This window comes from Micrasema longulum, unplaced genomic scaffold, assembly GCF_059751315.1.
Source record: "Micrasema longulum isolate JH-2025_06_02 unplaced genomic scaffold, ASM5975131v1 h1tg001178l, whole genome shotgun sequence".
NCBI lineage: Eukaryota > Metazoa > Arthropoda > Insecta > Trichoptera > Brachycentridae > Micrasema > Micrasema longulum.
Genome location: NW_028278365.1, coordinates 1 through 23,214, shown reverse-complemented (window position 1 = coordinate 23,214; position 23,214 = coordinate 1). Strand labels below are relative to the sequence as shown.

The window sequence follows — 23,214 nt, the reverse complement described above, 5'->3', positions numbered from 1 at the left end:
CCCTAAAAGTGTGGTAATTTGCAAGTGTAAGCACCTTAAATGTTCTTTTACTCTAATATTAAAGTGTCTTTTGGTTTTCTCAATGTAGATTGAATCGCAACCATAACAATTTAATTGGTAAATGCCAGATTTATTATATTCATGGACTTTGTCTTTCTTATTTTCCAACAATGTTCCTATATTATTAATTGTGTAAAATGCAGGTTTATTAATACACAAATAAAAAATATTTCTTTTAGTCCACTCCTGTCTAGCTTCGAAAATATTCATATCAAATTACCACCCTTTTAGGGAAAAAAGACATGATTTTTTGACTCCACGTGTAATATTTAGCAAACATGGAAACAAATAAAATAGGAAAGAATTCATTAGTTACGTAAACCTTGACGAAGAAGCTTGTTTGCTTTGAAACCGGTGAGGTGGGTGGAAAAAAAATAGTGGTTAAAAACAAAGTTGTTTTATTTATTTTATTTTAATGAATAACTACAAAGTTAGTGCTTCTAATATAAATATATATATATATTATAAACAATATTTCTTTTAGTCCACTTCTGTCTAGTTTTAAATATCGTATCCATCCCACTCACACTTCCTATCTTAAGAACAACGTGGCAAAACTAGTATATACATATACTTTTTTTTATTATATCTTTTACTTTATATTTTACTTTGTTTTTTTTTCTTTACCTACTCGGTATTATTCTGTTTTTTTTATGCTTTTTGCCATACACATACTATTTTTTTTACTATGACTATGTTTATTTATATTTTATTATTTTAATATGTTTCTTACTGTGTATTCTGTTTTAAATTTGCATTTTACTGGGTTTTAAAATATTTTTTAGTATTAAATGTTTTTTAAATGTTTTTACTATGTTTTCACTACATTTTTACTATGTTTTCACTATATTTATTACTTTGTTTTTACTACGTTTTTACTATGTTTTTACTTTGTTTTTGCTTCATTTTTTACCATGTTTTTACAACATTTTTTACTAGGTTTTTTTTACCATTTTTACTCAATTTTTCACTTTGTCCACTATCTTTATAACTGTTTCTATATATTGATTACTGTTTTTATATATTTGTTTTACTGTCTTAGAACGAGGGGTAATAAACCTAGTAAAATAGTCATAGCAACATTGTATAAAATATAATTATGTGTATGTTATACAATATGATCATAAATAAATAAAAAGAGACTCGACTTATTAGCTGTTATGCATCGATGTAATATTTGAAAATCACTGAAAAAATAAAATAAGATAGAATTCATTAGTTAAGTATACCTTGTTAAAGAAGCTTGTGCAGCTTTAAAACCTGTCAGTAGAAAAAAATAATTGGTAAAAAACATTATTTAATATTGATTTTCTTATAACGAATAACCACAAAGTTATTGCTTCAAATATAAATTTTGCATAAATCTTTTTTAAACAGATTCAGAGTATGGTGGTCGTCATCTTCTTGCCTCATCTTCATCTCATTTGATAAACTGTACCCCGCCAGCTATATACGAGTTTCCTCCAGATGGATTAAATAGAGATCAAAGACAAGGGGTAAGTTTTTTTTAAATGTTAATCCAAATAAAAAAGTACGATTTTTTTATTCGTCAAAATGTTTAACTGGTAGATAAGATAAAGATTTTTGTGTGTATTATTATTTATTTAAATAGTATTTGGGTCAAAACCCCGCTGGGCCTTGAGCTTCTGTCAAATGGCGGCCTCCACGGAGAAGGTTCCCCGCAATCGAAAGTTTAGGATTTGATTCTCAGTGAAATCACAATAATCAAAAGTGATAATACTTTTAATAACCTCCGATTTATTCAAAACATGAAATTATTATTTTTGCTATTGCATGACAGTCTCACCAAAAATATATTTTATATGAAAGTGTGATAGTGGGTATTATAACATTTCGATAGGTCAATTGATAAAAAACGTACCTACAAAAATGCTTTTTCGAGATAAGTATGCAGACATGTTTCCAAATATCGGTTCTACCCACACAATAGATAGGGATCTTCTATTATCTGTGGTTCTACTCATAACATAATTACGTATTATTATCCTAAGTCTATTCGAATTTAAATATTTGAATTCATGAATTAAATCTGGTTTTGCTTTAAAGTAAGATTAATCAATTAAAAAAGTTTTTTTTCTTATCACACACAATTTGTAGATACCTTTTTGGGTTATTGGCTTATCGTTTTATTATAAAGGAGAGGTGTTATGCTGGCGAGAACGCGTGAGTTAGGTATTTCATATGATGCGCAATAAAACGTTTTTCGTATGTAGATATGTCAAAAATACCTCAAGCAACGCGATTTTCGATTTTCGAAATATTGTATTATTAATTTTTTTCCTATATTTATTTATAAGAAATATCTATTGTACTCGTTTTGTGTTTTTCAAATTCATTCGTATCATATCGGAACGAGAGCGAAATATGGTTTTGATTGCGGTATAATGAGACGGGTATATGACGAACGAACGAACTTACGAAACGAAATTGTGACAGAATAAACCTGCAGGCTAGGACAGAAAATCATGTTTTAAAAGGGGGTTTTTAATTTAAAATTTTATTTTTTTAGGGTTGGATTGCGGTTCATTGTCTGCTATCTTGTTACTGCTTTGTCTTACTTGCCATAGTCTGCGATGACTATTTTGTGCCAGCAATCGAAAGAATGTGTCACGGTAAGTTTTAACTATTATATCACTTGGTTTTTATTAACTAATGTTTTAATTTAATTTACAATATTTTTAGTAAATCATTCATCATCAATCAGTCATCAAGTACTAGATTTCACACCGTAGGATTTATTCAATAAGATTAATAGATAAAAGAGTATTAAACGTTATTGATGTTGTTTTGCTAAGTTATAAGCATTGTAGTGTAAATGATAAAATATTAATTTGTTTGCGGTGCAATTAACCCTTTCCAAAATTCACATAACAGCACTGAACAAATAACAACAAAAAATCAGCAACCTTTTTTTTTATATTAGATCAAAAAATTATACATTAGTAGAAATTATCATAAAAAAAATAAAAAACATAATGTGTTAAAAATAAAAATGTCTACCTACGCATATTATAATAAAAAGGTTATTTAAAAAAAGAACAGTTATGAAGGAAAAAAGTAACAAAAATTAACCAGGGGTCGGTTTCGTCGCTTTCGCGACATCTTCGAGACTGGGAATCGTTCATTGAAAATGGCTAAACGTAAACAATGATATTCTAATTCAGGTAGAAGAATGTATGTATCTGAGAAGCATGTTTACTGAGGATAGAACTACATTGAGAAAGAATACTTAAATGGTTGGTGAGTGCTGGGAAAATCAACCGTGACAAATAAATTTTTGTCGCAAGAGGCGAAATTGGCGATTCGCAATGGGGGGCTGATGCCGGCCGTGCCGAAGTGGAGAATAGAATTGGAAAACACGGGTGAAAGCAGGCTGAAAAGCGATGAAAAGCAATCGCTCAGGCGAATGTGTAGTAAAACTATGCATGGTAGGTGCACAAATGTCAAAATCCGTGAATTATGTAAGACTGAGACAAGCATTATCGACAAAACCAAGAAACGGCTTAAAATAATTAGGATGCTAATTTTGATGCCTAAAACTAGAAACATCGAAAAAGACATGGCGAGATCAAACCTAACAAATACTTGAAGATGGACACGTCAGGAATCGGAATAATCTGCGAACGTGGTCGAAAATATGTAAGGAAGAGAGGTCTCTATGCAAAGACAGTAAGGTAGAGTTCTATTCTCTCTGCCTATTCCTACAGAGAAACGGTGAGATGCTTTTTTACGCGAATAAATCTTAAGATCATACTTTTACTTAGATCTTTTATATTTGATATTGAAAAGGGTATAAAAGGGCTTATTTTCCAGGTTTGAAAAAATACAAATATATATTATATACAGGTGACCGGAGAAAGTGACGTCCAAATAAAATATAGGTGCCTCATATTGAGAAGTATCCGAATCACCCCCGTGTATGTTGCGTGATTTTGCGTAGTTTTGGGTTATGATTTTTTTTTTATTGGTTTTTGAAAATTTTTGACCTGATCGGTTTTTTAATTTTTAGAAGGTTTTTTCCGAATTTTTTTCGTTACTCATATTTTTAAAATTGTGCTTCCATGAATAAAGTAATCAGGGTCGTAACATTAATGAAAGCTATATAAGTTTTGACCTAAAATGCATAATTTAAGTTTGACTTGAACTTTCAATTTAAAATTAAAAACCTAAAAGGGCAATTTCTTAGTATTTGATAAACTTTAAGAACTGCGCTAGATTCTAAGCTTTAATAATACAAAAAAAGTATTACTTAACGAGCTGTTATTCGCTGAAATTAGCCTTCAATGATACTGAGGTGGAAAATTCCAAACGATAATTATGATATAAAGTACGTAAACTAACAAAAAATAACTGTTAGAGATAAAATGGCGACGCGAATAGCCGTAAACACGAGGTGATAATGATTAAGGAATTTTCCACCTCAGTACCTCAAAAGGCTGATTTCAGCGAAGAATAGCCTATTAATTACTACTTTATTTAGAGTCTAGCGCAGTTTTTAAAGTTACTCTGAAACTAAGGAATGCATTTTTTGATTTTTAATTTAAAGTTGAAAGTTTAACTTTGACTCTCTCGAACTTTAATTCTGCATTTTAGGTCAACACTTTTGTAGTTTCCATTAATGTTACATAGCTGATTACTTAATGCATGTTTTTAAAAAATTTATTGCAAAAAAAACTTGAGAAAACGTTCCAGAAATTTGAAAAAATAAAATCAAAACCGATCCGGCCAATAATATTCGAAAATTCATTAAAAAAATCATAACTCGAAAACTACGCAAAATCGCGGAACATACGAGTACATAGGGTTGATTCGGATACCCCTCAATTTGAGGCACCTACATTTTTCCTTTGGACGTCACATCTTTGGCCAACCTGTATATAACAAACCCAAGTATCAAATGGAATACTTTTGTACTTGTTAATTTGTGACATAAAGTGTGAAAAAAAATTAAACCGCTCTCACGTAAAGTTAAGAAAAATCACATGCGTCATTGTTCTACGATCCCGACGAAATGATGAAATATTGTTAAATTTAGTTCTGAAGATGTCAGAGGACGTGGCGGGAGCAACGTTCATGGCGGCCGCCAGCTCCAGCCCGGAACTGTTTATCAACTGCGTTGGTACCTTCGTGACGGAAGGAGACCTCGGCGTGGGCACCATCGTCGGCTCTGCAGTCTTCAACATCCTGGCTGTCCCCGCCTGCTGTGGCCTCCTAGCTGGACAGGTAGAAAATTGCAGCGAAAAAATTATGAATAAAAAAAATATTTTAAATAAATAAAAAAATATAAATATCCTATAAATACTGATGTCTAAAAAGTAGATTTTCTTAACAATCTCATGAGAGGGGGGGGCACTGTTTGTTTGTGTAACTAGCCATTTTTTTTCCATTAAAAGCATTAAGATTTTACAATTCATTGATTACTTACAAGACCTAATGCACAATTTTCACGAAAAATCTCAATACTTATTGAACGAAAGGGGAAAAGATAATAGAAATATTTTTTTAAAAAACAGATTCAGTGCCTACTAAACTGGCGTTTATTTTATTTGACTACAGCTTTATTCTGAGTCAAGAATAATTGATAAGATTAAGAAAGGGTCTCTGAGATGGTTTGGTCACGTAGAACGAATAGATGACGAAAGAATGGTAAAACAAGTACGAAAATGAACGGTAACGTGAGACGAGGACGACCAAGGAATACGTGGCATAATCAGTGAAACCAAAACGTTAAGTCTGGTCATGTCAAAAGCAGACAGAACCGAAGGGCATGGATGACAAGATGTATGGATGTGGAAGAAGCTAGGAATATATGCCAGGATAGATGTGTGTGGTGGTCCATTATCTCTGCCTACCCCTACGGAGAAATGGCGTGATGGTAGTAGTAGTAATTTGTTCTTACAATAGAAAACAAAAGATAAGGTTAAAAATGTACGTAATATAATTATAAGCTATCTCACTAGGTACAACATGCTCAGAGATTTATTTATTTTTTAAAAAAAGAATACTTGAGTTTTTATTATTAACTGAAATATTTAAATTTTCAGACCATTTTCCTAAAATTCGTAAATAACTTGCGCTGGAAAAATGGAAATCGAGTAGTGGTAGAGTGGCTTGTGAACGGGACCACAACCCGGTTCCAAATAGATAGATATAGATAGGTAGGTAGCAATTATTCCTCAGCTTTTTTTAATGTGAATTTCATTGATATATTTTTATAAAAGCAAAGACATAAACAAACAAAAAAACAAAAATATAAAGTTATTGTGTAATGGTTTTATTTTAGTTTTTGTAAATGATCTTGGCTCTCTCTTCAAGTGCGATTTAAAGATATTCCGAAGAATAGAAGCTGACCAACAAATGCTCCAAAAAGATTTAAAAAATTAAATACTTGGTGTGGTCGCCTAAATGTACAAAAATGTTACAAGATTACGTTTGCGAAAAAAGGAATAACAAAGGCTCTTACATACAGCATTAATAAAATGAGTTTTATAAAAGGCAATTTTGACGTATATGTTAGTCAAATAAATTAATTAAATTAAATTCATTCATTCAGTAAAAACCGTTTCGAGATCTTTAAATTTTCCACTCATTTAAATCATGTTAAAGAAAACGCTCTAAAGATGTAGTTACTTATGCACAGAATGCGTAAACCTTTTAAATATGTACCATCTATAATTTGTTTATATAATTCGTTACTTCGTAGTAACTTGGCGTTCGGATGTGTTGTCTGGTGACCACATTACATAACTGACATTAATTTAATTTAATTTGTGCAAAAAAAATCTTCGTATCTTAACGTTTAAATGTAACCTGGGTTTGAACCCTTCAGTCTTGTGATCAGCGCCTAGAACATTTTGGTCTGCATAAGATAGAAATAAGGAAACAGATTATAGATTGTAATATTGGCTCTACATTTTATTTAGAAAATGTACCTCTGAATGTTCCCAGTCGGCGATTAACAGTACAGTACATTTTATCTGTTAACCTTCAATAATAATATGGCGCACTTTAATGCACTATTGCGTATGTTAAGATTATATAATTATGTAGAAAGTCATGCTGATATTGATACAACGATACATTAAATAATTGTAGGAGATCTGTTACTGAATTTATGAAATCACAAAATTTATAAGTGCGGTGTGGAAAAGAAGATAGTCAAACAGCCTTTTATGGCACATTATATGGTAACTGAATAAGTCCGTAAATAAATAAATAAATAAATTATCTGTTTTAACCAAATATTTCATCCTAAATAAATGGAAATGGGTTGAAATTGAATGATCTTTTCAGGTGATTGAATTGGATTGGTGGGCGGTGTCCAGAGACTCGCTGATGTATGGAGTGGCCGTCATATCCTTGATTTTTACTCTTCAAGACGACAAAGTAGAGTGGTATGAAGCAACAATTCTTGTCACGGCTTATACCTTCTACATCTTAGGTAACAACAATTAAATTCTATTAAGTTATTTATCGAATCGATGTGTTTGCCGTACACGAAAAAAATCGATAAAATATCGTAAAAATTTCATCATGATGCGAATGAATTTTATAAAAAACGAAAATTATTTATTTGGGCTACTGACTTACCTACCAGTGTTTTCAAGACCCATCCTAATATCATAAATGCACTCCCTCGGGAAAATACTTGGCGAAAAAATTAATTAACATTACAACCAAATAACAATACTACGTCGATACAGAATAAGGATCGTCGTAATGTTTGTATCCCTCGCGATAGTTGGAGTGCCGGCAATCGATACTGGCCTCTTTTTATCCCAGAAAAGATATCATTCCATTGGATTTTTTTTATTGTTAAACGACAAAACGAATCAATTAACTAATTCATTTATACCACGCGACTAAAGCCGCGGGAAAAAACTAATGTATATTATAATCAATGAATACGATATTTTTTACATATATTTAGACATTTTTACATGAGTGAATTTACATGATATCATTTTTTTAATAAAGAAACGTTATATGATTATTATCGTTGTGAATAAAAAAATATTCATAATATCCTCGAAATAAAATTTATCATAATAAGTATCCACAGGCATTTTAAAAAAATGCGTTTATTATATTTTCCATTAAATTAAAATATTCTTAACAAATTACAACAGGGAATGAGAATACCTTAAAGAAGGGAATATGAAAGTCTAGGCATTTACAGGGCTTATGACCTGTCAATGGCTGGTTTAAGTGGCCACTTTACACACTGTGTAACATTCACCATTTTGCCTATGTTTGAACATCCATATTTCTTCAATTCTTCAATTTGTTGATTTTAGTGAAGTTAAAGAGCTAAAACCTTTATTCTCATTCCCTGTTGTAATTTGTTAATCTTAACGACTACGCAGGGGGTTAAATCCAGTCTTTTGTCTACAAACATTTGGACAAACTCAAATATTGTAATATTATTTTATAATTAATTGTTTCTCTTTTTTTTCAGCTATGTACTTTAACAGAGGAATGAGCAATTTTGCTAGAGCTGGGTGCTGTGGTAAAAAACCTAAAACTTCATACACAGAAGTTACTCCGCTTTTAAGTAGTGGTCAGTTCTATCACATATCATTATATTTTTTAATTTAATTAAGGAACTTCGAAATTCTACAATTAATAAATATTTTCTAGACACAAACATGACTGTGCGATCGTAAGTAGTCGTAAGATAAAGATTTGACTTATGTACTTGTAAATATAATTTTCTTATACTCTTATCATTTTTCTCACACCCTACATCATCCGTTATATCTGTGGCTTGGATCAAAAGGGCCACTATCGTAAATCGTAATATTACAGGGGAGTAATTATTCAGCCATTTTGTGGTGTCATAATAAACTGTTTGACGTCTTTGATTACAAATATTAAAACACATGCATGTGTGTATAAAATAGTTAAATATCCGAGTTTTGTTTATTGATGTCGACCCTCTACAAAATGGTGGCAAGAAAAATATGAAATTCGGCATTGGCCCTTCTAAATCCAAGCCACTGATATATCTCGCTTGTCTGACTTTTATTATTTTTTTTACTTTCTTACATCGACGTCGTACACAGACATCGTCTCATTGAGGATTGAAAACACGAACAGAACGTAGAAATTAAAACATTACAGATACATCATGTCAATATTTGCTTCTGTCTCCGAATGTACCTATGTATTTTTCAAGATGTGACTCACTGCGACCCCACTGACAATTCGAACCCCATCTCAGTCATTAAAAAATAATTTGTTCTTTTAGAAAAACACGGCCTCTTGTCTCCGAGCAAACTTAATTTAGAGATATGTGAGGAAGGTGCTTCAGAAAAAGAAGATGAAACAGACAAAAAAGGCGATCTTGGTAAGATTTCATTGCGTCTTTTAATACTTTCCAGTGTTCTTTCAAATATACACACAAATTAAGATTTATTTACTGAAATTACAAAGCGGCGAGTTTATTTTTTCAGAACTGGTATTTTTAAGTAGATCTTTATTATTTACTGATTATGTTGGTAGTTGGCATTGCGCAGAAAAGTTCGTTTTTTTGTTTGACAGCTGGCTTTCTAAATTGTTTGTTTTGGAGCTAATTCCTGTAGTCCTTCTAAATGATATTTAAGCTCAGTCTGACATAGTAATATGTGTTTCATTAAACTCGTGGGATTGAATAAACTACAGGATACCAACGAAGACACGTACAAATATACATTTTCACACAGAAATATGGTTTTACTTTATAGACAATTGAAAATAACTCTGTTATCTTCCCATTATAGTACGGGCCCTGGACCCTGATATCTTCGTCGGTAACCTGTAATTGAACATGTTTAGAAAAAAGTATTTAAATATTTTATTTTTTATACAGAAAACTTAATTCTGCTTAGTTGTCACAAAATTAATATTTAGATAAACTTTAATATAACTGTTGACTTCCTCTTGTATTACGGACCTGAAACCGTATCTTCTCGACTAAATTCAGCTGAAAAGTGTATGAAAGTAGTTACAAAATCAATATTTGGGGGCCTAAATGGCTTTTGATTCCATAGCCTTTTCAAAAATATATTTCTAAATATTTATGTGATTTTATTGAATACAGAATAATCTTTTCATTAAAGGATTCGTTTTGAATGTTTTTTACGTTATCTTTTGAATATTTATTTACGGTAGATATTCAAATCTATATTCAAATCATTTATATTACCTAAAACAAGCGTATTTTGTTATCTCCTTATGCGACTTCTGCGATTTTAAAACATTATCTTTAATTTATCTTCTATTTACTTTATCCGTAATATTAAATCAGAATCGCAACCAATGTGACTATAATATCAGATCTATTTAATCTAATCATCATTATTATGACCTGATATCAATTGTACATACACTCAATTAATAGAAACGCTAAGTGTAATGGTTTCCATATAACCAATTAACTAAACTGACAATGTTTATTTTTAAGACGGAAAATTACTTTACTAAGTAAATAATCCTGGTCGAGTGTTATCACTCGATGGCTACTGTCAGGTAAAAATCCTGAAAAGGGAAATCGAGTGGAAATGACTCCACCTCGTTATGCAGTGGTTGGCGTGTTCGCCTACCATTCCTGAAGTCCTGGGTTCGATTCCTAGCACGGAGAACATGATATAAGGCGGTTCTACACTGCAATATTTTATTTATTCTGGACTGACACCTGAAGTATAAGACCGATCACCTTGCATGTAATTAAAATTACCTGAATGCGCTGCAATTGAAGTGAGAATGCAGTGCCCAATGCACCACTGGGTGCGGTATTAAATGTAAATAGACATATAAACATTAGTAATTGTATGCATGTTAAAAATATACGATGATATAGATACAATCATAAAATTATAATATAATAGAAGGCGCGTAGAACCAAGTTTGTATACATCGTACTGTGACCAAAAGTCCCCCCTCTACCCAACATCCTGCCTGCGCGCATGCGGAAAGTGGTTGCATAACGTTGCCAGACCGTAAACAATGTACACAAATATAATAAGTTATAAACTAGCTTAAAGATATCTTCTCTTCAAGACCGTCGAAATAAATTCGACCTTCTAGTCCGATTTAAAATTCTCAACTCACTCTTTGGTATGCCTGAACTACTGTACATTATTACATGATAAATGGTTGGTTTTATTTGATGTATTGCGGTTGCTCAGATGTATTTAATTCACTCAATATATTATATTACCCATTAATTTATTCTTTATTTGTTTCATGCGAATTTCACATTTTCGCACAATGTCAATTATCAATGTATGTGTTTCGCTTTTTTCTAAAGATGCTAGCACAGAAATATGGAAGTGGCCAGATTTGCATGTCTCAGCTGGTGGAAAACTATTTTGGATCGCGACTTGGCCGATTAATTTTGCACTTTGGTTGTCCATTCCTGACTGCAAGAAGTACCCCAAATTCTTCGTCGTCACTTTCTTCATGTGCATTATTTGGATCGGCAGTACATCATACATGGTTGCTTGGATGATAACTGTTATCGGTAAGTGACATATATATATATATATATATATATATTGAATTGAATTGAATATTGCACTGCAATCTGGTCTCCTGTTTATAAATTAAATTCAAAAAAAACTCCTGAAAAAACTAGAATACAAATTTCATTTGCATTTTCCAAATTATTTAGCTTCATTAAAATTTTATAACCTTGTTTCATTAGCACACAGAAGAGATATGTTTGATCAGATCCTGCTTTATAAAATTGTCAATAATAAATTCGATTCCCCGGAACTCATTAATCTACTTGCTTACCGTGTCCCCTCCAGGCCAACTAGACTCTCTGATATTTTCTATATTCGTAAATTTAAAACTAATCATCGGAAACATTCTACAATTCCTCGTGTATGTGAAACATTTAACAAAAAATTCAATAGTCTTGATATATTTAACACTCCATACAATATGTACAGAAGAGAATTAATAGGCTTGATTCATGCTCTTCATTTATAATTCGTTTAATCATTAAATCAAATGCAATTTTCCTCTCTCACTTTCCTTCAATCATCCTTTACCACTCCTTATCAATTTCTTTCTTTTCCTTTCCACTATCTCCTTGTTTTGTCCATATTTATCTTATTTTAATAAATAGTATATTTATTATTTATATAGTTTAAACTTCAAGCCGTCGCACAGTGTTTCGTTTCATACAAGCTAGAAACTAAAAATTCTGAATGTACTTTTAACTCACGTATGCGATTCATTTAATCCTAAAAAGATGTTTTTTTTATTAAATATGTATTAATAATTCGTTTTATAAAAAATATGTCACATTTTGTTATTTAATAAACGAAATAAATTTTCTGGAAATTGATATCTGCATCCAATAATGTATTTAAGGGTCATAAATAATTGAAATTATTACTTTAATTCTATTGACTGATAAATCGGTCAACCTATAAAATAAATCATTGAAAATTATATTAGATACTTAGGCATAAAATAAAGATTTCACCCGAGAGAACTAATCTGCCTTCACTTGTTTTGTCAGAATAACCATTTTACAGCTGATTTTATTATGTTAAACATAAAAACTCAAAGGGTTTAAATAAACTTAAAAGTTTGACATTGTAAGGAACACAGAAGTGAGGCAACGGACACAGCAACCCTTGGTATCTACTGTCATCCAAGGCGTTTTGGCTGGCAAGGCCATGTACTACGTATGCCTTCCGAGAGACTTAACCATGCTTGCCTATGTTACAAGGCATCAAGTTCTCGGCGTCCTGGGCTGGTATTCCAAACGAAATTATAGCGCGCTATAATGCATATTTAGTACGTAAAAACGCGCTATACCGCGCTATAATTTTGTTTGAAATACCAGCCCTGGTCGTCCACTGTTGACAATTTGTGGGCAGTTTGCGTCAGAGTTGCGGTACGTGGACTTAACTTGGGAGGATGTACGGGAGGTCGATCGCTTGGCCGGAGGCAGATTATGGAATCCATATGCTCCACATAGGGAGCGGATATGGTATGATGATGATAAAACTTAAAGGTCTTTAAATAAAACATTTGTTATAAGTGATTTTCATATAGATTTATTTTGAGAAATATAATAAGAGCATGTAATGTAGATAAGCCAAAGGAATAAAATTCTTGTCAAGAAACTCTATTAATACTAATAGAATTCATGTCACTGGGTTTGGCGCCACAAATATAACAGGACATGGTTGACTTATTTTTAGCCAAAACGTTGCAAATTTTACCATCTACCATTGTTAAAAGCATTTTAAATTTTATGGACAATACTACACCTCCAATATTAACATTTAAATTTTCAAGTTTTTCAATTGCATCTTGAAGTTTTTCGATTTCAGACTTAGTAAGAATATCAGTTTCTTTGGCGAAAATAAATTTAATAGGACGACAATAAGAGGTTGAGGAAGGGCTTAAATTTTGCCAAATTACTTTATTAGGGTCATCATTAAGCCTTAGTTGTATTGGAACGAATGACATAATAAATAAAAATTAATCTATTGCATGCTCTGTGTGAAATTTCTGTTTATAATTACTATGTCCCGAGCTTCCATCTCCACCGCACTTGCATATAAGAGTCAGTACAGAACCTGAAGGAACTCTTTCTTTTAAGACTTCTGATTCTACATTTAGCAATCGTTCCACCGTATGATTTAAAATCGCTTGTAGCTGGATTTCTGCACTAGTTTCCGTTATTTTGACAAATTCCTCGCTCAGGCATCATGCTTCTTTTGCTTTTCTTAAACTATAAAATGCCGGATATATGTTGTGGCCGGTTTTTATGGCATTTTTACGCATAACTTTGTAGGAATGCGAAGATAATTTACAGTCAACGTATAAACTTAGCGCTTCCTCAATTGACAATGCCCGCTGTTTGTTCACTTGTTGACGTTCCCTACGTATTTTTGCTACTTCATTGGGAGTAGCTTTCAAAATTTTCTTTAGGAGATCGGCAACTGTGCGTTTTTCTGATGCTCGAATAAATACCTGCGTGGCAAACGAAAGTTCTTCAGATGTCTTCGTACTCACTAAATTACGCACTTTTGTCCTTTTGCACTGATCACTGCATACCCCAAAATCCTTTGCGGGCCTTCCAGTAGACGTAGATGGTTCATTCATGTCTACTGAAGGACTTTGTCGAAAGTTTTCACATATCAAAATATTTTCACTACCGTCGAGCCACTCAAATTTTTTTTTAACAAATCTATCTAGTTTACAGCCAGATTCGGTCCATTTTCTGCTTATATTTAAACAAATAAGCTTAATTTGATTTTTTATCAGTTTTTCACCACTTGCACCAAGTTCACCGACTTCAAATTTACTAACAATAATATTTAACACTTCTTGAAGCCTTTCTTTCTTCGTCAAACTCTTCCACATCACGTACAATTCTTGCCTGGAAATCTCGTATCTGGTACCTGTAAAATAACAAAATAAGATAGATGCAACTTCGTGCGGTAAAATATCGAAACTGTAATGAAATAACAATAAATTGGTCTATTGAAAAATAAAAATAATTTTTTGCTACTTTGATATACTCTCCGAGATAAATTCTCGAGAAGTTAGAAATTGATATTTTTATAACTACTGAAAAATACATAAGTTAAATTATTGTTTTTTTAAATACCTAAATGAAATACATTAAAATATTAGAAAAAAAACTATACAACATACCTTCCTAAATAGCTTCCATTTTTTTAAAAATCGAAATAAAAAACTTTAAACTTGATAAACAACCTTTACACGTCGGACGCCAAAATGCAAATAAATGTGATTAGGCTTTCAAAAACCAATTATCCGACTTTCATATTCTGGTATGAATCACCCTAAGCATTAATCACCCCAATTAGGCTTACAATCGTCACACTAACTATCTGGTAATGCCCCCATGACGTCATCGTTTAAGAATTCAAAAGTGACTTTTTATCTTGTAGCTTGTATGGGTCAAAACACAGTGCGTCGTCGCTTTATTACAGTATTATTTAGTGAATACATATAATTGGATGGCAGGCCCTACTATGTATACATTTTATATATATTTTTTTTAAAATGTTCATTTAACCTGTACATCTGTTTGTATTCGAAATAAATAAAATTAAAAATTAAAAAAATTAAAAATAAAATATATATATGAAGGAGTATTTCCACCAGAGACAAAAATTAAATGGATTACAGAAAAAATTGAAAAAAAAAATGTGCAAACGTGCTAATGAAAATAAAAGAAACAATGACTGTTTTTATGTGAGGCAAAGACTGAGTCAAAAAATGGTAGATAGAGAGGACCATTCGGGCCTTAGTATTACTTGAATATGTATATATAATATATATGTCCACCGCAAGACAAATAAATTTACGAGTTCTCAAAAAAAACTAAAATTGACATATAATGAATTATTCTTGATATTTAATTAGTTTTTTTTATATTGTTTGACATATGTGATGACTACTCGTTATTTCAAGGTTAAAATAAAAAATCTTACTCATGAATTGTACTTAGAAATTGCCATTATATATCAGGTATCAGATTACCCGAACCTTAGAGACCCATAACGGTTCATTTATGGTCGAGTGTTTGTGATGGAATAATAAAAGACATGTTATTTTTTAATTCATATTTAAGAAGTAGGTTCTTATCGCTTTATTTTAAATTAAAGTATTTTACATTTAAACATATTTATAACATTTAAAAATATTTAGTACTTAGTGAATTCACCTTTATTTTTTATAACATGTAAAATTCTATTATTTAGAGAAGCGTAAAGCGAATCTAAAATTTCTGATGTTATTTCTTCTTCCCAAACTTGAATTAAGTTTTTTTTTAATTCCTCAATGTTTTTTGATTTTTTTTTCCCGACTTTTTTTTTCATAATCGCCCATAAATTTTCTATCGGGTTCAAATCAGGGCTATTCCCGGGCCACGTCAACGATTTTAAGCCAATTTTCTCCTTGAATTCATTGATCTATAAAAAAACAATAAATTATTTATCATGTGGTCACAAAATGCATTTAAAAATATATATATTTGTACTCACAGTGCGGGCTCTATGGCACGGCGCAGAATCGTCCTGAAAAATTGGGTCCGCGGTATACTGCGTAATGTCCTCGATTGTTGGAATAATATGTTTTTTTAACACTTTTTTGTACTGAATGGCATTCATCGTACCCTGTACAAAATTTAGAGGTCCTAAACCGTATGCTGTCATGCACCCTCAAATCATCACATAGGGTGAATGTTTAACGGTTCGAGTGACGCACGACGGATGATATCTTTCCCCACGTTTTCGTCGAACTATCTTTCTGCCGTCTGGACCAAAAAGGTTGAATTTTGATTCATCAGAGAAAACAACATTTTGCCAATCCTCCAAGGTCCCATTCTGGTGCTCTTTCGCCCAATCCAGTCTAGCCTTCTTCATTTTGTCCGTGAGTAATGGTTTCTTTGCGGGACTCCGTGCTTGGAAACCATGCTCCAACAGCCGCCTGGACACTGTTTTTACTGAAAATGTTGATGTGCTGGTAGACTGCACCTCTGCGTGTATTTCAGGTGCCGTTAAAAATCGATCGCGCATAACAATTTTTTTTATTAAGCGATCATCTCGGGCAGATGTCACGCGCCCCCGTCCGCTTCCTTTTTTCCGTTCTATGGATCCAGTTTCTTGGATTTTTTTTAATAAAAACCTCACTGCACCTTCTAAATACCCAACTCGACGAGATATTTCACAATTAGATATGTTTTCTTGCGACAATGTGATTATTTTGGATTTTATCGCAATCGACATTTGCTTTGCACTTTCCATGATTGTTGTGTTATGTTCACTCAAACGCGGGTAAAACAAGACTGTTGAGACATTTTAAAATGTAAATATTGTAGAAAGGTGACACATAGTGTCCTTAATTTATTAAACAAAAGAAAGAGGTATCGATAAAGGATTTCTTAGAAAAAGGGTTCAGTAAAGTCAAGGGGCGCGGTAGCAGGTAAACTCGTAATTTTTTTTGTCTTGCGGTGTATATATCTAAAAAGAGTAAATTTTTACTAATGGTTTTTTAATTTTTATGACATATGTTGGGACTGTAAGTAGGCAATAAAAATAAAAATGGAATTCTTTCATCTGAGATGCCCTTGTGAAGTGTTCTTAATCTAAAGCTTTATTTCAAGAATACGGTCATTCCGGGTCAAATCAGCATACTCAGTAAACCTCACCATCTCAGATTTATTCTTCATATACTACTACTACTACTACTACCATCACGCCATTTCCCCGTAGGGGTAGGCAGAGAGAATGGACCGCCACACACGTCTATCCTGGCATACACTCCTAGCCTCTTCCACATTCATACATCTTGTCATACATGCCCTTCGGTTCTGTCTGCTTTTGACATGACCAGACTTGAGATTTTGGTTTATCTGATCATGCCACGTCTTCCTTGGTCGTCCTCGTCTAACGTTGCCGTTCATTTTTGCCATATATACTTGTTTTACCATTCTTTCGTCGTCCATTCGTTCTACGTGACCAAACCATCTCAGAGACCCTTTCTTAATCTTATCAATTATACTTGTCTCAGATTTACACTCTCGCCTGATTTCATCATTCGTAACCCTGTCATACATTGATTTCCCACACATTCGTCTAAGAGATTGGAAAAATGACAAATTTCATCGAGATGTGTCAACTCGTTTTTAAATAATTACAGCTATGTAAAGTTGTCAAAACTTTACCAAACAACGCAAACCTTTTTTTAAATTGCTCTAGCAGCTCTCCTAAATAAGCTAGAGAGCTGGAAGAGGTGTCATTTTGCAGTATTTTTCATGTCCTTTTCTGTGGTATACATTATACTTAAAGCTATTTTTTTTTTTTTACAAAACTAAAAAAAAATCAAAACGTATTCCATGTGCGCTCCCTAATTGGAGCATAAGGTGTTTACTAAGATTCTCCAGGCATCTCTGTCGGCTCCTGTGCATCCTCCCAAGCCAGGTTCACGTAACGTAATTCTGACATGAACTGCCGACGAACAGTCAGCAGCGGATATCCAAGACGTCAAGAACCTGGTGCCCTATACTTCTAGGTAGCCAAACGTGGTTGAAACTCTCAGGAGGCATCCGCAGTATAAAAAAATATTTACAGCTGATACAAGTCTTAGATTTTTTACTAAAGGCAAAAGACCAGAATCTGGAAAAATTACAACAGACACATATAAAAAAAATAATAATAAATTGGCGATGGTAAATTTGGTGACGGGTCACTAGAGAAAATTTGTTCCAAATGGTCCTCTTGTAAGTACGCCATTTTTTTGTTTCGCTTGGTAGAGACAAACACACTATCTTATGTAGGTTTGAAATACAGTGCGCACCAGCAGGAATGAGATAAACAGCAATTACTCGTTTATATCATGTGACCGAATTCGTACTGAGCGAGTTAGAATAAGAACAGTACAAAAAAAAATATTAATCGTTAAGGCTGTAGTCTGGTAAAACGCACGCGTAAAACGTATGTACCGATAGGGGCAGGTATGAAGGTAAAAAAAACGTAAATAAGATGTTATTCTTCTTCTTCTTCTTATGGTTCCTCTCCCCGATGGAGATTGGAAATCATCATTGCGATTCTTACTTTATTGGCAGCTGCCCTTAACAAGGACTGAGTGCTGCAATGGAACCAGTCGCGCAAGTTCTTAAGCCAAGAGATGCGCCTTCTACCTGCACTGCGTCTCCCTTCAATCCTTCCCTGTAGAATGACTTGTAAAATTTTATATTTTTCGCCTCTCATCACATGCCCAAAGTACTAAAGTTTTCTTTTCTTAATGGTCTTCAGTACCTCTTTATCTTTTTCCATCCGTCGGAGAACATCATCGTTTCGGACTCTATCCACCCAGGAAATTTTTAATATCCTCCTGTAGCACCACATTTCAAAGGCTTCGATCTTTTTTGAAGTGTTTTGGGTGAGTGTCCACGTTTTGACGCCGTAAAAAAGTACTAAGAAGACGTATCAAGATGTTATTAGAAATTGTATACTACAACCAGTATTATCTTCTTTAAAAAAAAAAGAACACAATTCTATAAAAAAAGGTTTCAACTAAAATATTTTAATAAATATTTTTTTTAAAGTATTACCGATGGCATAATTTTACGTAGAAATAATGGATTTTTTTTTAAGAAAGTGACACAAAAATGTATGTGGTTTAAAATGCTTGTATTTCTTTTCAAAAACAAAAAAAAGATTTCACTTTCATGTTCAATTTATTATCTTTAAATTATTGCTAAACATTTTCGTTCAATACTAACTTAGTCTTTATATGAGAACCCAGATACTTAAGTTTAGTCTAAATTTGAAATGGTGTAATCTGCCGGTCTAAAAGTAATAATATTTTAGTTACATAAAACTTTTAAGTTTATTTTTAAATAGAAATACCTTTGAAAATTATTGTTTTTATCTTATTTATCTTTATTTATTTTTTTTATTTTTGGGCGATTAAAAAAAACATTCGTTTTAAAATGGAAAATCGTATGATTTACTCATTTTGCGTTCATTTTACCAGACTGCAGCCTTAAGTGTCATCGGTGAGAGTTACCCCAGCGAGGACACATTATTTTTATTGTTTAATATTGTACGCAATGCAAATATATATTATTATATATATGTATTTATACATCATTCCATACAGAACGTTCAATTTTACTTTATGGACAATGTTTTTCAGTGTTTTTTTTAGTATTTTTATTTGCTAATAGACTATTACTAAACGATTTTTTTTTTCAATTTTTATATATCGTATTATCAGCGCTGTTAAAGTTTTGTATTTCTGAAATAACTTCTTCCGTTTATTCCCCATCAGTTGGTCTATTGACAGTAAGCAAACCGGAAATCTTCCATAACTCTCGTATTCATATGAACCAGTGACGAAGCTTTGCCGTACAATTTAATGCTCCAATTTGAGAAAAGAAAACGCGCAAGAAAACATTTATTGCATCCAATTTCCCGTAGGACTGAAGTTCCTTATTGAAGATAATTCTTTTAGATTCCCATTTCAATACTGCGTCAACTCAATATTTTCAAAAAATGCTGCCGATTTTGATTGAGATATGGCACTAGACTTGTGTTTATTTTATGTTTTAAGAAATACTGTAAAATATTCCAGGTGACACCATCAACATTCCTGATTCAGTTATGGGGTTGACTTTCTTAGCTGCCGGTACAAGTGTCCCAGAAGCTGTATCTTCAATTATTGTTACAAATCAAGGTTAGTTTTATTGTTTTATGTATTTATTTAAGTTTATGTGCATCTGGGGGTTCGATGTCTTGTTTCGCTGGCACAGTGCCATGCCGGTTTAAACCGCACAACTCAGTTAACCTTAGATTATTCCTTGTCTGCGTAATCCACAAGAGTTTTAGTCCCAACACTTATGTATGGAAGTGAAACATGGAACCGGCAGAGAAAGGATGAAAGCCGAGTGAATGCGGTTAAAATGCGACTGTGTTTTTACTTGTGATTATTTACATTTTTTTAAATTCCCATAAAGTTGATGCAAGCAACTTGCCAAGACATATATGTATGGAGAATATTGATGTACGGTTGTGAGATATAGTTCCTTAACGAAATAGATAAAAAGAAGGATAGAGGCCTTTGAGATGTGGTGTCACAGAAGAATATTAAGAATTTCCCGGAAAGACCACGTCAGTAAAGACGAGGTTCTCAGCAGAATCGAAGAAGGGGGGCACCTTATCAAAACCACCTCAGAGAGGCGAGCCCAATGCGCCGTGAGGGTCTCCCGCATGACATAATAGAGGGAATGGCTGAGGAGACAAATCACAGAGGGCGCCCCCGACGGAAGTATTTGGAGCGAGTGTGCGAGGATTTGAACTGCGCCTCATATGTCGAGCTGAAGAGGGCTGCGGAGAATAGAGAGCAGTGGAGGACGAGATGCGGGACTTTGCTGCAAACCAATCCCCAGGGTTGATACTGCGAAGAAGAAAGTTGATAAATACTAAAAAGTGACATATCTCAAAACATGACTTGCAAATTACTGCCTTTTTGCTTGTGACGGCAGTATACTGTACAGAAATATAAGGTATCTTTCATTAACGCTAAACCAATTCTAGGTCACGGATCTATGGGAATCAGCAGTTCAATTGGATCAAACACATTTGATATTTTGCTATGTCTCGGACTTCCTTGGATGATTAAGTCTCTCTTCTACCCAACAGTACCTGGCGAAAATTGGGTAAACAAATATAATTTCTACTATTTTTAAATAAAATTATTGAATACTATGTAATACAAAAGCATATACAGTAAAACTCTAACTATCCGAATCAATTGGGACCGGACCCCATTCGGATAGTAAAAAAATCAGGTAAATGGATTTTTTTCCGAAAAGCAGATCTATTTTAATCAATTACTGTATGTATGTTGAAAATAAAAATGGATGATCAAAAATAAAAATTAGCTTTTAATTAATTAAATTATGAGGCAACACTTTTACGTGTTAAGCGTAGTTACAAGCGCTGTACATTAGTAAAGTATGTAAATACGTACCGTACTGTAAATGAAAGTCATTGCTTGCTGAACATCTCCGTCAAAGTAAGCTGTTTGACTGCCATCATCCGTTTTCGGGCAGCCAAGTCGTTATTTTGCGAATCGCAGTACGTTTCCGTCTTGATTTTTTTTTCTGAAATTCTGAAAGCGATTCGGATGGTCGGAGTTCGGATAACTGTACTAATTGGAAAAATATCCAAGTTATTTTTACTTTTTTGTATATTTGTGTTATTGTCAAAATATTCCTCCAAATAAAGAGAGAACTGCGTTATAATACATACATATTATACATTATAATACCTGTAGTTTTACTAGACAGTTATTTATTTTTTTGCCCATAAAATGAAAGAATTTTATTTTACCTTTCTTTAAAAACATCTCAGAATTTATTTATTATTTATAAACGGCCGTAGCGAATATTTACAAATTGTGTAACATAGTAAAAAAGTGATAAAATATAAGATACATACTTATATCGCACCGTTAGGTCGAAAACGACTCAACTAAAAAAATCAACTTTTTGGGAAACTAGAAAAGAAGAATGTAAATTGTGACACCTTCGTATTCTTTCGTTGATTGTTCCGTATTTTTTTAAGAAATCGCCAAATGTTGAGTTGAAAATTATACCGAAGGAATTTAGCTATGAATCTATGAAAACAAATCGTAATTAAAATAAATTATTATATGTTTAAACAAGACGTTTATTTAACGAGTCATTATTAGATTGAAAAAAACAAACAAACTAATGCACTTTGATAAATAACATAATGATATAATTTTTATTACGTCAGATCAGGTCACCAAACACATATTTTTATGTATTCACGAAATGACAAACTTAAATAATTCACTAAGATTATTGGTAAATGGGAACAAAACAATCACAAAGCTAAATTGGTCGTTTTCATATTTATAAAAATAAAGTAATGTTGCCATTTGTATCGGAATAAAATCGACTCAACTGGCCTTTTGGTCACTATATATTTGTCTGCGTTGCGTCCTCACATGGCAATATAAACACAACACTAACAGCATCGCTTCCGTACTGACACAGAACCTAAATTATCTGAGTAACAAAGAGACCGATGTAACGGTTTTGTCCTATTTTCACCCGAATGTTGCATTTTTTAAATGCAGAAAGATGGATAATGTTCATTAAAGTCGTTTTATGATCTCAACTCATTTTAAGGTTTTTTTAGTTAAGTCGTTTTCGTTTTAAAGATGCGATATGTGTAAGATTATATACATGAGCATATTATGTGTCTTTTATACATGGTGTTCATTAAACCCTATCACATCCAAAACCATGATGATCAGTATGACCAAGAAGACATATTGACACACTTTATAATTATTTAGAACAAATAAAAAATTTTAAAAAGCAAATGGTTGCTGACTTCTGTTATTTTTTTATTTTTTTTTAATATTTTATTTTTTTAAATTTTCTTTGTTCTAAATATTTTTTTTAATATGCTAATATGTCTTCTTGTCCATACTGATCATCGTGGTTTCGGATGTGACAGGGTTTAAAGAACAACCTGTATGTTAGTATAAATAAATATAATTTGAAGTTTTTATAGATAGATTAACTTTTGGTTCATTAGTTATTGT

At 32.5% G+C, this 23,214-nt stretch overlaps 1 protein-coding gene and 1 long non-coding RNA gene across 2 annotated transcripts; one reads left to right on the top strand and one right to left on the bottom strand.

Moving 5' to 3' along the window:
- Positions 1–1,525: 1,525 nt before the first annotated feature.
- Positions 1,526–21,289, top strand: LOC148276615 (sodium/potassium/calcium exchanger 4-like; the record flags this gene model as incomplete). The annotated part of the gene is made up of 9 exons (XM_088234015.1): positions 1,526–1,556; positions 2,591–2,693; positions 5,117–5,304; positions 7,375–7,522; positions 8,540–8,641; positions 9,332–9,430; positions 11,372–11,584; positions 20,206–20,307; positions 21,168–21,289. Coding segments are annotated over exons 2-9 (984 nt in total), but the record flags the coding sequence as incomplete, so codon positions are not given.
- On the bottom strand, positions 13,226–15,008 carry LOC148276616 (uncharacterized). The gene is made up of 2 exons (XR_015823695.1): positions 14,752–15,008; positions 13,226–14,495 (listed from the first exon to the last, which is right to left on the bottom strand). It is a non-coding gene; the product is annotated as an uncharacterized LOC148276616 (long non-coding RNA).
- Positions 21,290–23,214: the final 1,925 nt, after the last annotated feature.